This window comes from Simochromis diagramma, unplaced genomic scaffold (assembly GCF_900408965.1).
Source record: "Simochromis diagramma unplaced genomic scaffold, fSimDia1.1 OVJJ01000107.1, whole genome shotgun sequence".
Classification (NCBI taxonomy): Eukaryota; Metazoa; Chordata; class Actinopteri; order Cichliformes; family Cichlidae; genus Simochromis; species Simochromis diagramma.
Genome location: NW_024387209.1, coordinates 4,028,580 through 4,043,511, shown reverse-complemented (window position 1 = coordinate 4,043,511; position 14,932 = coordinate 4,028,580). Strand labels below are relative to the sequence as shown.

At 41.7% G+C, this 14,932-nt stretch overlaps 1 protein-coding gene across 3 annotated transcripts in view; it reads right to left on the bottom strand.

Moving 5' to 3' along the window:
• The window catches only part of LOC120746115 (receptor tyrosine-protein kinase erbB-4-like), a 353,488-nt gene that overhangs the window by 171,709 nt on the left and 166,847 nt on the right, over window positions 1-14,932 (bottom strand). For all 3 annotated transcript variants that reach the window (XM_040051409.1, XM_040051411.1, XM_040051410.1), the window contains exon 2: window positions 6,123-6,274. In XM_040051409.1, coding sequence (XP_039907343.1) covers window positions 6,123-6,274 — 152 coding nt within the window. The remainder of the gene's footprint in view (window positions 1-6,122; window positions 6,275-14,932) is intronic.

The following is a 14,932-nucleotide window of genomic DNA, read 5'->3' as shown; positions in this document are numbered from 1 at the left end:
GCCACCGTGATCTGGCAGGGTGCTGGCTGGCACGAGCAGGGTGCTAATTTTCCCAGCGTTAAGAGCTGTAATTATGCAAACGCTGCTGGGCGCCCGCGAGGCGCTAACAGCCCCCCATTCCAAGCGACAGTCCCAACCTTTTATGAGCTCCTCAGCGGTTCAGAGGCTAATGAAACTGTACGATCCACCCAGCTAGTAAGCCCCCCTTCTTCCCACTGTTGTTCGGGATCATGGTGTCATTACGTGGTGAAGAGGCCCTGTGGCAGCTATTGAGCAACGTGGAGCACAATAGCATGAAACATTTATAGAGAGCAGGGACGGAGAGTGAGAGAAAGTACTTGACCTCCACAGTGGCCCTGTACCGTACCTCTCTCTGTCTCTCTCCATGTAAATAACATCCCTCACTTTGAGGGAAGAGCTCTTTTCTCAGTCTCACCCCCCCCCCCCCCAAAAAAAAGCAGAGGGAATTAGAGTCATTGAGAAGCAAGTGGTGGAAGATTCTGCAATTATCAAATCAAGCTGACGTGGGACAATGAATAGATGCTTTTAATCAGTGATGAAAATATTTACAAGTGATTCTCTTTATTCCTTTTGCCAGGTGCCATTAGGCTTGGAAACTCTACTGGAAGATTGGAACATCAGAAAAAATAAGGAATAATAAAACGTTGCCTGGTCTGATGAGTCTTGACTAGGATCAGAATTTGATTCAAATAACCCGAAAGCATAGATCCGTCCTGCTTTATATCAACACTTCGAGGTTTTTGGTGTTTCTTGGCACACTTTCAGCCCCTCAGTGCCAACTGAGCATTGTTTAAACACTACCTGAGGATTGTTGCTGACCATGTTTATCCCTTTATAACCACAGTGTACTCATCCCCTGATGGTTGCTACCAGCAAGGATAACACACCAGGTCACAAAGCTCAGATCGTCTCAAACTGGTTTCTTGAACATGACAATGACTTTGCTGTACCTTCTTGAATCAATGCCATAAAGAATTAAGGCAGTTTTGGAAGAAAAGGAAGTGTAACCAGGTACTAGCAAGATACACCAAACAAAGAGTCTAGAATTTAGGTAGTGGACTGTTTAACACAGGACTCCACAAAAGTCCAAGTTCTAGAGGACAAATTGGTTTAGGATTTGGTGACCATGAAAGCCATAGCATATGATTTCTATAATTTGAATGCTAAAACATTTGCTGAGCCCCCTGGGCCCTATGGGTCAAAGACCTGTTATCCTAGAGGAGACTGCTTCAATGGAAAACAACAACGTTGGCATAGTGGCCCCACAGCATATAAGGATTTCCCCTAGAACATCATTCTCTATAATATTATATTTCAGAAGCTTTTAGATGTTCCTCGCTGTATAAAAGAGGCCACACCTTGAGAAAGTACACAAAGTAAGTGTCAGTATAGTATATCATAACTAACTAGGATGAATGACAAACATGTTGAAGGGCAGACACGGTGAAACAAGTGTGATAGAGTGGAGTATGAATTACTGCCTCGCGGTAAATTAATGGCATAGGACCGCACTCTCAGACAGAGAGGCGAGCGATCAGAAGAGCTCTGAATAATGACACGGAGAAGCCGTAATCTCTGACTAACACTCCGATCTCAGAGGGTTAGAGCAAGGACATAAAATAAGAAAAATCCCTCCAAATCCGAAGAGGTTATGACGTAAAAGAGCAAGGAGGAAGGTTCATCAAAGAAAACGAACAGCACCACTCTGAGCCGAGTGACCTTTGCTCCCCTTAAGCGTGGCATCGCTCGGATGCACGTATATGCATACAGTAAGAGGCAGCAGACGTAGTCTCAGGATGTACGCTTTGAGAATAGCTGAGCTGCAGAACAACTGAACGCTTTCATTTTCAGCTGAAAGCCTTTGGTGGAAGAAGTCTCTTTTCTCGCCTGTCTCATCTGACTTTATATTTTCCTCTCTCCTCTGTTTCCCGGCTGTGCTGAACCGAAGTCACATCCTCGCTGCCATTCTTTAAAAAAAAAAAAAAGCGGAAATGAGTCCCAGTTAAAAAAGCTGTATCTCTGTTTTCTCTCTGTCTCTCCTTGCTGGTGTTTGCCAGAGATAAGCTCAGTAAAGAGTGTCTCCGTCTGCATGTCGACATAGAGTATACACCTCAGTGACCGTGTCATTCATCTCCCTTTACTGCTCAAGACTGTGTGCGTGTCCAAGAATGTGTGTTTGTATCCCCAACTTGTGATGGATTCAGTCCTCTTGGGGGAACTTTAGAGAGAGTTTAAAGCGCACCCTGCAACACGAGCGCTTCGCCGTGTGACGTTTTCGTGGCTTTGTGGATAGACACCCGGCCGCCGCCGCGCTCTCAGCTGCAGACCTGGCATGGCGCCCTGTGTTTTGCAGCGCTCGCCGGCAGATTGATCCGGCTTTAATGAAGAGTCCTTCAGCCTAGGTGACATCATTAGCTGCTTGTGGGCCACTGCGGGCCACTTGGCGCGGCTCCTCGCTTCACTTCTGGGAAAATAGGTCATTGTGAGTGACAGACAGACAACGTCCAAGGGAGCTGGCCAGCAAACTAGAAAGAGGGGGTATGCAAGGCAGCAGCATGGTGATGCCCTTCAGACACCTGTGACTGTGGTCACAAAACATTCATCTCTCTGCTTAAAGTACTTCTAAAGAACCACCGACACTTTCAGAGAGAAGTTTTTACTAAGCATGAAAATGTCTGGGAACTTTCGAGACCTGATACTGCTTGTTAAGAATTTCAGCTGACAGTGATGATAGTGATGTCACTTCTTATCTATGACTAATATCTGCTTTGCCCTTCACCTGAGTTCCTTGGTCTTATAGTTATTGGTCAATCCAATGAGTGCATTCAGACAAATCCTTACTATACTGCAAACTTGTTGAGAGCATGAAGGAACATTTCTAATATGAAATATTTGAAAGCTGCATTTTATACATCTCCTGCACATCTCCGGCATAATTTGAGCCCTGTATTACAGGATGTGAAGCATTAACTAAAATAAGTACATAAAACAGGCATCAGTGATACTGGACACTGTTGTGACACTGATGGAGGTGGAGGTGGGTTGCAAAGCGATCAGCATATTGATGAGCTTTGCATCATCAGCCGGCTGTGTTAAGTCTGTCTAACACTGATCTTCCAGGATTGTAGGCTGAGCCTGACTTCATGGCCTGTATGACCTGATAATAAGATCTATTAAAATCTTCGTTCATACCCTCATCACATAATTTCTATTCGCCTTCCTCTGGATTAGACTGGGGTCGACTTGGGGGCAGCTGACCTCTGCATTGGCAGTAATTTAATACATGTGACCTCACATCAAAGCCAAGAAATCAAGACATTAAAAGCTTCAAGTATCTCCTTTATTTAAAACTGTGTCTTGAAATTTGACATATTTTCCACACAGGAAAGCTGCACAGTGACTGAAAATGCTCCACCTGTGTGGGCCTGTAAGGTATGTGAAAAAAAGCATCAGGATGTATTTGTAAGTAAAAATTGGCCCCAATCTGCGATATCTGAGTGCACTGAACAGAGGCAGAGACTAAGTAAAAGTCAAGGAAATGTGCTTTAGAGCAAAGCTGCACCACAGAAGGCTGCAGAGCCATATCATCCATCTAACTGTCAGCATCTCACCAGGCTAAAATCACCATGCCTTCATGTCTGTCGCTGCCCTCTCTTCCTCACTTCTGCCCTGTATCAACCTCCCCCCCCATTCATAAACACACAAACACACACAATAGCTGCACGCTGTAATTTTCACACAGCAGCTGTTTTTGCCTGCCATAAAAGTGACATCCCTCTTGCTCTTCTCTTTCCTCTCTCTCCTTCTTTTCTTCTTTTTTTTACCTCTCCATCCCTCCGTGCCGTGGCCATCCATTCGTCCATATATACTTTATGTTCCTCCCAAGCTGCTGATTTTCCCTGTCCTAGCGTTTCCACGCTGCCTGCGGCTCAACGTGTTTGAGCCTGTGTGCTGCGCTCAGATGTGTGTATGTGCAGATGATGTGCCGATGCTGAACTTTTCATGAACCATTATGCATATGCTCCAAGTTTAGGGGCAGTATTTTAAGTTGCAGACTGACAAGCAAGAGGAACAGGAAGCAGCGTGACTTCACTGCTTATGGTTAAGAATAGAAAACAATTTCCATCTGGTTTTGTTTGGTGATCAACAAGTCAGAACTGATTTTTATTGATTTTTTCTATGCAACTTTTTACAGGTAAACTGTACCAAGCTTTAGAAGGGTCCATGAGTGAGCTTTTAAAAATCCAGGTGGGGTCTCACTAATTTCTTGTAACCAATAGGATTACTGCTTTACGACTGCCCCCCCCCCCCCCCCCTCCCGCTTCACTTTCAGTTAACAATCCCCCAGATGCCTAATTGTTTCTCTAATGATGCTGGGCCTAATGGGACTGTTTATGGTATTCATTTGATAGCTCTGGCCCAGTAATTAGACTGCACCTCACTTCATTAAACAGCAGGGAGGAGGGACTGGGCCTGGTGGCACATACAGTATGTGTGCATGCAGTAGAGAAAAAAGTGAATTTTAAAACACAGGCCGGATGACACACACACACACACACACACAGAAACACACACACTCCAAAAGCAGCTGCAGACCCAGGAGATGACTGTGTTCAGCTGGAATGGCGATGGCACTTTGCATTCAGAGTGCCTCTCATTTGCCTGCAGTCTTTCACAGACGTTTCTTCCATTGTAATTCTTACCACTGCCTCTTATCATGAGTTCCATTGTACTGTGATGTGTTGTATTGTCTTGGCAAAGGGCTTCAATCAATATCTATGGGTTCTCTTGAAGTGAATAAAATTCTCAACCCTTTGCTTGTTAAATTATTGTAACTCCCACCAGATAAGAGATTCAGTGAGTCAGCTGCCTTGAATGCAAAAGCGTTGTCTCTGAAAGGCATTATCCAACTTTTTAAGAGTTTGTTAAATTGGTTATCTTTTAAAATACATTTCATTCAGCACCTCTGCAGTCCAAAAAAAAGGGGGGGGGGGGTTGTTTTTTATCTGCAGTAGTTTAAATTTGGTTGCTCTGCTGGCATGGAGAGCACTGAGAAACACTGAGAGAGACCAGTGCAGAATGTAGCAAACATCAGTGACCGCTCGTATACTGACTGACTCAGAAACAGCACAAAAAGGAGGGAGAGGGGTGGAGATGGGCTCCAAAGTGGCTTGCATGTGCGCACCAACTATAATTAGCTCATATAATGGTCCTTATGTGCCATTTTGCCAGCTGGATGTGTTGAAAAGCATCTACTGACCCATTGGGTGATGTGGGCTGGCATCACCTAATGGGTCAGATTTTTGCAACTGACCATGTTCTATATACATTTGTGGGAGCGCCTTAAATACAGAAAGAGAATATTTAAATCAGACACGCAAATTGATTTACCAATATTTGCAACATGGAGTTTATGGCTAATTGCATCTATATTTAACACCAAAAACAAGCACGTCTATTGTACTTGATGTTGAAATGAACTGACTGTGTTTTCTAAATCTTGACTATAGTATATATTTGGATCTCGTAAATATGCAATATAGAATCATTTTACTCAACAAATGAACTCTAATGACTTCAGAAAACCTTTTCTGTCTGTGTGCGCCGTGTTAACCTTACATCTTGAACATAATCAAAACTGGGTTAAGCCTCCTGACTGGGATCTCTGTGTGCGACTGAGATGCCGAAACATTCCAGCTCTTTCTTTGTGTCTCCAAAAATACATTCCAGCCTCATCTCTGTCTATATTTAGCCACTATCACTTTTACTATCCACATTTGTAGTCCACGATTTATGCATAGTTTAGCACAATGATGAGTCAGTGAAGGTTTAAGAGGATTATGCCTTTATCTAAAAATCTTGATTTAGCGCTGACCATAAATTAGTGAGTGTTTACGATGGAGAAAAAAGAGAATGAGCGAGCAGAGACAGAGCCTGAGCGCTCTCATTGTAAAACATTCACCGTCTTTCTGCCTGTCTCTCTCCGTGGTCCTGAATCCCATCTGTTGCCCAATACAGAATGCTAAAACGCCCAGTCGTTCTCTCTTGCTCGCCATCTATCCATTAAAGCAAATGGACCAGAGATGCTGTCACCCCCGTACCTTGAGGAAGGAGAGGTTGCGGTTTCGATCAATGCTGGTAATCTCCAGATTCCCCATGACGACTTCGCAGTTCTCATAGAGCTTCTTCAGGGTGCGGTACTGCTGGTCCAGGTCTGAGAGTGTGCTCAATTTGTTCTCTGTACCAGGACAAACTACACACAAAAACAGAAGAAGAAGAAGAAAAAAAGGGTCACATTTGAGACAATTTGTCTTACAGAGCATATTAACTATGCTGACAGATTCAAAAAGGGAGAAACGCAAACAGTGTAATTAATGATTTTCAGCCATTCATGACCACAGTAGTCATTATGCTTAAAGGCCAGCAGGCTAGCTAACTTGATTACATACATACACAACACTTAAAGGTCAGCACAACCAGTTAACCTAGATAACTTAAACAGCTTTTTTCTTTTTTGCCCCTCTTGTAAAACTGATGGAAAATCCCATATATCTGATCTCACTCTATTCTATAACTACAGCCACGGCTGAACATGGTGGAATTTGTAACTAAAGCACTTGTCTGCTGATGAATCGCTTCACTGGCGTGTGCTCCGAATGCGTTAGAATGAAATCAAGACAAAGAAACATCCAGGAGCGGAGATCTGAGGACTAAAACCGTGTGAATACGAGAGCTCGACACAGTGAAAGAACGTGAACGAGGGAGGGCTGAAGGACAGAGGGAACAGTGGGAGGGAATCGAGGATTGAGGGATTACATAAATTGCTGAAAGGGGAGTGCAGCAGACGTGACCCCCGACAATGAGGGAGACGCGAGAGTGAAGACTTGGGGAGGGACAAGTGGGGTTAGAGGGGTGGATATCATTTCTCTGAGGCACTGACCTACAGTCTAGGTCTGGCACTGGCACACCGTTTAATCAAAGATATTCAAATTGCATTGGTTGACCTTTACAGAGGGTTTCACTTGGAGACTTTACTTGGCTGACGAGATTACAAGACTTTGAAGATATTATGGGGAGTAGACACGACTCTGTTGGTGTGTGGGAACCCCGGGCAATTAGATAAGGGTAGGCTTTTCTCCCAGTTTTAGCTGCGTGCACAAAAACAACCATTTTTTCCCCTACCTTACTGCAAACTCTATACTGTAGAAAGGCATGAAAAGCAAGGGAACTTTCTAAGAGTCAAGAGCAACACCATAACGCCACAAAACCAGCCACGCATTTATTCAACAAAAGAAGAGTGAAATAAAGAGAAAAAAGGAAAATAATACAAAAAAGTAAATAAAGTTAATTAAAAGATTCTACAAATATAGCAAAAGTAATAGAAATAGACATTAAATACAGAAAAAGTGCAGCTTTTTAAACTTTTTGCAACACACAGTGAGGACAGACAATGCAAAAAAAGCAACAACACGAGGAAATTAAAACATCAGAAAATACACGAGAGACAAGACATATAGACTACAATGATTTTATAAATGAATTATTACCTACATTCATTTTTAATGCTATTTTGTGTTTGAATATTAATTTTTTTATGACTCATTTATTTTAAATCTTGACAGTTTTGGTCCCCCATATTCAACTCTTTTGCTAAAATAAGTAATGTAACTGGCCGTCTGCAGTGCTCATGATAAATGCAACACAATCGACTAATGCAGTGGCTACCACTGTAATTAGTTCCTCATATTTGCGCCCATCAAGCCCTCTTTCCGTCCCTGCCAGCATTTCCACCAGTCACTCAAGCTCCCCAGCCTCAGTCCTGCGACCATCTGCTCCATTCAGCTGGCACGATCGCCATGTTACCGCAGGCGCGACCAGAGGTTTGTGTGTCGGTTTGTGCGTGCGGCGTGGCACCAGGATGGAGTTTGGCTCAATGTAATTAAACTGCTCATTAAAGTTTGTCAGCAGTTCAACTTCGAATAGGTCTTACTTTAAAACAGAATAATCACTTTTTTTTTTCAGATACAGCACCGACTGTTTAGGTGAGCAGAAGTGAAGGAAATAGAGATTGAATGAGCCTATTGTATCTTATGTAGAGCAAACATTAAAATTTCCCATGGACAAAGGCAAACTAGAGTGGTGAACATCATGGTAAAGGAAATGTTTCCCATGCCTTAATTCACTCACACCAGATCATATATGTATTGAAAGTAAATATATGGTTTATTATTAACTTATTATGCATTATATAGCCAATTAACGATGATATTTTTCATCAAACAATGAAACATGATGTCCTTAAAATTTCCTGTTTTGGGACCTTGGAAAAGGCTAAAATACACTTAACCTTAGGTAAATAGCACTCCCCGATGGCAGTGGGCTCCCTCAGCAGGACAGCATGCCCTGCCAACAACGGAATAGCTTGAGGAAGTTGAGAAAAAGTCCAAGGCCTTAAATCTCTGGCTGTCTTCCACAGAGTTTCTTTTGTCCCCCCCCCAACCTCACCACCCCCAGTTGGTTGCAGCAGATGGCTGCCCCTCCCTAAGCCTGGTTCTGCCAGAGGTTTCTTTCTGTTAAAATGGAGTTTTTCCTTCCCACTGTCGCCAAGAACTTGGCCATTGGGGGTTGTCTGACGTTTGGATTTTCTTTCTTTTACTTTAGGATCATTGTAATATAAAGGGACTTGAGGGAACTATTGTTGTGACACTCAATCTGTCCAAGCATCGATGGGATGAAGCAGAACAAGCCCAAATGCTAAATTCAAACAACCCGAAGGAACCAATGGATCGGAAGTCGGTATCCCAGAAAACACCCTACATCCATGCTCCATTGGCATGATTGGGACCTAAACAACAATAATCAGGCGGTTTCAACTTTGTAGCTGACTGCTCTGTAAAAGAAAGTCTAAAGTCTGGTCCTTACCAGGTCTTAAAATTTGGAAAATCCAACCCTCTAAGAATACTGATAAAGTCTTTTTTCCCTCAGCGTTGTGCCAACACACACCTGAATGCTTCAGAACAGCAAGCCAGAAGTTTTGTTTTTATAGAGGTGCTCATACTTGCTGATTCAGATAATCAAGTGCATTTGATTACCCGTTTAATTCCACTGGAAGCAGTAAAGGTGGACTTTTTTTTGTATTTACCTAATTTTAAGATCTGCTAAGATCTGCTTTCTGTTAGCCCCCCTGTCTCTGTCTTCACATCTCTTTTTTTGATATTTTCTGCTTTACTTTGAAGGTTTGTCTTCCATCATGCCTTCTATTAGTTTTACTTCCTCCTTTGTGACTGTCCAGATTGTTTCCGCCTGTTTCTCATTCACAGTCAGCCCTCGGTGCATGAACACTCGTCCTCCCCTCTGTCTTTGTCAGGGTGTCTGTGTATACTCCCTCATGTTCCTCCCTGGGTTATTTCTTTTGGCTTCCTACTTACTCCCAGCTCCTCATGTTTTTGCTTCTTTTTAAAAAATGTTCTTTGCATTTTTGGACTTTGATTAATTTGAACCGTTGATCTGTTAAAGTTTGGTTTTATTGAAGCCTCAGCACGCCACCATTCGTGACACATAATTGTCTGAATGCTTCTCTTTGTGCTTCAGTGTGTTTAAATGACTTTTCATGTGTTTTGCATCCTTCCGGTACTTTGTATGTCCGTTCACTTTGGCTTCATTTATCTTGTTATGCACTTTGCATGATGTGTCTTATGGAAATTAGGATTTAATTAAAACTGTACCAATTAGACAGGAAAAAAACTGTGGTGAGTTGATGCAGTGGAACCCCGACTTACGAATACCCCATTAAATGAAAAATTCAAGTTACAAAGGCACTGAACGGCAATATTTCTGCCCGTGTTACGACAAAATGCCCGTGTTACGAAATCCTCTGACTCTGATTGGCTGAGCCCAGAATGCCTACAATGCCCACAATGCCTTCCGAATCATGTGACAATCCCTTGGCTTTCGTACTTGCGCTTCGCTGTTCCACTTGAACGACGTATTGATGTTGCCGTTAGCAATTAGCCTATAGCCTATCGTTCACTCAAAAGGCGCGATGGGTGCTTTGACTTATGAAAATTTTCCACTTACAAAGACCCTCGGGAACGAATTAATTTCGTAAGTTGGGGTTCCACTGTACTTGATTTTTGTGTTTGAAAAAGTTATATTTTTACAGTTGGTGCTGTTGATCGGTCTTTAGATAACTTATTTTACCTCTACTTATATAAATTATAATCAGTATTTTATGATCATCTATGTGTTACTTAATCTAAAACCAATTCCAACCTATATGAAGCTCAAAATAATGTAAGTTAAACTTTTAATGGCATGACTGCTGTCCTTTAGTATCACCCACTTGCGTTTCTCCTCCTGCTTGCATATTTTTTAAAGCCAAAGTTCACATTTTCACACTCAAAAGCAAGAAATTCAGGAAAAGAGAACAAAAAAAAAGAAAAAAAAGAAAAAGAAAAAGAAAAGACAAAGGGCTATTGCATAGTTGAACTTGGCCTCATATTGAACAACATTGAGAGCTCATAAACTCCCATATTGCTTTATGGATCGTTGGCTCTGCAAAGATGAGCGCACTTCCTCTCCTCTGTGATCCACCATATTGCTGTGGGTACAGGATGCATGGGGCCGAATGGCAGTGAGGGGACCTGAACTATGGTGATAAATGAGATTTGCTGACCACACACACACACACACACACACACACACACACACACACACACACACACACACACACACACACAGACAGATTAGTTATTAGATGAAATGATTTAAGAGTGGCTACAAACTCAAAGGAAGTCTATGTGAGGCTCTAAAATTGGTCTGATCGATAAACGCGCGTGTGTGTGTGTGTGTGTCCGTGTGAATGAGAGGATATACTTTTTTCTGTGTGTAGAGATGAAAGGTTAGCGAGGCTTCTGTAATAATCTGTTATTGAAACCTAGTTGCAAGTGTGTGTGTGTGTGTGAGAGAGAGAGAGAGTTTGTGTGGTGATAAAAGATCAGAGGGGAGAGGTGAAAAGTGAGGCGAAAACAACTCTCAAAAGCCAATATCAGCCAGCCGCACACACACACACACACACACACACACACACATAAGAGAGAAACAGCATTCATTCAGAGTGAGTAAGCAAGGTAAAACCAAGAAAAGGAACAAAATCGAAAGAAAGAGAGACACAATCTTTTATTTGTGAGAACGAGAACGACGTCTCCAGGCATTAACATTCACACCGACGCGCTCTACTGTAAATGCTCTCTTCTCTGGGCTGGTTTCAAAAGTGTCCGAATCCATCTGCTCTGCATCTCTCTCTCTCTTTCTCAATTCTTAATTTCTTTTTCTTTGCCCCCTAGCCATCCATTCCTTTGTTTCTGTCCTCTCTGTTGTTCTGTCTCTCTCCCACAACCATCGGTGGGAGTTGTAAGTATTGAGCTGCAGCTCTTTTCCCCGTTAAACCATCAGGTGACACGAGGCCGTGTCCACTTGACGGCTCAGGTGTGTGCGTTTGTATCTCGGTGTGTACAGTCTGGGAGCTGATATATGCCAGGCAGGACAATGGGTTGAATATACAATGGTGTTTTTTGCAGAAACACAGGCCAGGCAGAGGGGTGCATTACATAAACTACTTTACATTTACAACACAGAGAAACAGCTCAGCTTATTCAAACGGAAACTCAAAACATGGAATAGAACCTTTAAATGCCAGTGCACTTCTTTCAGTGTACTGTGCCTCTTACTCTATGGCTGAACCCCGGTGACCCTGAATTGGACTAAGGGAAGAAGTTGGATGGATGGAGGATCATGCAGTTTTTCTTGCACAGGTAGCAACTAGAAATTGCATAAACTGAGTTGATTAAATGGATTAAGGTTAGCTAAATCTCACGGCCACAGTTAAAAAGACAGAAAACAGTCTGTAAACAGGAGGCTCTCATGTCAAAGTCACATGCTTTGTTGACCAAACCATCAACTGCTCCTCACGAGGCCTGGCAGAGCTACAGTAGCGTCACACTGTTTTGCTCCTTCCAGACAGAACCATTATTCATCCGGCCACGCCAGCTCCTTGTCAGGCAAAAGGTAAACATAGGTGGTTTGGTGCACTTAAACAAAGAACTGGCACATTTATCAGCAGCAAGAGTGAAGAAAGGAAAAACAATGGGCAGAAGCCACAGGAAAGAAAAGAGGAAACAAAAACAGACAGGACGGTGAATGAAGCAGAGAAATGAGACTGCACGTTGAACAGGTGCAGCAATGAGACAAACAGTAAAAAGAAAGGAGAGAGTGAGCCACTGGCAAGACTTTTTCATAGTAAAATGATCACACCCTCAGCAGTAAAACAGACTGCAATGACTCATCGCTTTACTAGAAGTGATGTTCTCAGTTACGCTGATGACGTTTCCAGCTTTGTAACTGGAAGGAATGAGTGATATTGATGGCGGCTAATAAAAAACAAGGAGGATGGAGATTTCATTGTATTTATGCACAGTGCTGTACACAGTCTTTAGCAGATTCTGAAAGTACTTTCAGATTAATGGGGAGAAGGTACAAGTAGAGACATGCGAGTGTATGCACAGTGATTTTGACACATTTCTGACCCATGCATGAAGTAAAAGACGAAAGCACTTTCTCACTGAAATATTGAGCCGTGCTTGTTCTCATTTCGCACGCCATCTCTTCCTTACAATCCTTTCCTTCTCTCTGCGTTTGCTCTCTTATCACGTTTCTGTCCTCCTGTTGCAGGTTTCATATTTCCAAAGTTCTCCTCTCTCCTTCCCTTACCACTTTCAGATACTGTAAAGAGACTGAACAGTAAGCAGCGAGGCCGTTATCAGTTATTCAAAATTGCATCTGATAATGTAGCGGATCATTTTTTCTGTAAATCCCGCTCGGTTTGGGAGGGTATTTCAGGGCTCTGTCACGACTAAATACAAACAGTTATGTCTGAGAGAACAGCTGAAGCTGAAGATACAATTGCATCACCCACTGGTCTGGTAACGCTCATTTTGTAGTTAAACATTTATGCTTTTAAGACGTCGGTGTCATGAAACCGGCCATTGAAAGCAACAAGAGGCTTGAACTGTAAAACTGTAACCAAATAGCCTTCTAGAGCCATGTCAGTGATTTAAAACAACTTAATAATAAAGATGTTTTAAATTGTGACCTCCTTAGCCACATCGTTTGTTACAATGTTAACATATAGTTGTATTTTTGCTGATTTTGTTGACAGGACACAAGACGAAAAAATAGGACTATTACCCAGTAGGCTAATAACTTTACTATGAGCTGTAATGTGACGTTACATTATTGTAATTTATGTTATATGATTGGATATAATGCTAGCCCAAAGTCAAGAGTGCTGTGACCCGATCTTCACTCTGAATCTTGCCTCTAATCAAAATACAGGAGAAATTGATGGGTTTCCTTAAAAAACAACAACAGGTTTTTGGTTCCAAATTGTTAAAGCTACCCAGTCATATGCATAGCGTTAAGGCCAATGTGCAACCCACAGCCCACCAGGGCTGGCCCACACTTAGGGAATCGCACCTTTAGATTAGGAGCACAGTTGTTTTCACAGTGGCGATGCCAGCTCAAAAAGACAAAAAAAAGTAAGCAAGTAAAAATTTTTTTATAATTTTGGTATTGAAATCTATAGTAGGTATGACATCCCTATGTGCAGCATTCAGTTTTTACAGTTTTTTACTCTAAATGGTGCATTTTTGAAAAATAAAAACCATGTTGTATTCAGTAATACTTGAAACTACTAATTGAGACAGTAAATACAGAAAGAATGTGGACAACTGTGGATGTAGATCACTAGGAAGTAAGGTAGTTTTAGACGTCTAAGTATTCTGCCAATTGTTTTGTAACAGGAGAAGTCACCCCCTGCTGGCCATTACAATGAATGCAGGTTTGAGACACTATAGCATTAGCTTCATGTTCAGGCAAATGCTAACTCCCTGTTTGTCTGTACTTTCATTTTTATTTTTGTATTGTTGACTTTTGTTATTAATTTGTTTTTAAATATTATATATATGCTGTTATTTATTTTATGCATTTTTTATCATTTTATTTACTTTTATAATTATGTCACACTAATAAACATTATTACATTTATTAGGAACTATAAGCATTAGCGATTAAGGTATGAGCAAGTGGTTAATTCATCATTCATATAGCATTACTCCTCCTTACTATGTCATTCACAAACACAGATTATTATGACTATGTGTATGATTATTACTAATAGTGATGTAGTAGCAGCGATAGCGGAACATGGTGTAACAGATAGATGAACATATCTGTATTTATAAATGGCATACTAAGGAGGAGTAATGGTATATAAATGCTGAACTAATCACTTGCTAATACCTTAGTAATGCTTAATAATAATAATAATAATAATAATAATAATAATGGACTGCATTTGTATAGCGCTTTTCGGGGCACTCAAAAGCGCTATATAATAGTGTGACATTATTATAAAGTGCTATCACTTTTATTTATATTCTTACTTATTTTATGCATTATTCTATTTCACAGACTGCATTCTGTTACTTATTATTCCATCTTTTTCCTCCGATCGTCAAGGTGCATGTATGAAGGGTGCCATATAAGTTAAAATGTATACGTGTCCCAAAAGTCTGACTTCTTTTCTTTTTTCATCTATGTTAGAAAATTGAGATTAAGAACTACGAGAATACTGCATAAATCTTTAAACAGCCGAAAAGGCTCTTGCTTGTGGAGCTGTGATGGTGGACTGAGTGGGTGGTGAGGCAGCAGCAAGGGTCAGTAGACCAGCATGAACATGACATGACAGGTTAAAGAGGGCAGGTTTGGTGCTCGGGCACGGGGTCACAGCTCTTTTCAAAGGATGGTTTTGGAGCTGCTTTAGCTCACAGTTAGCTACACCCACATCACCAAG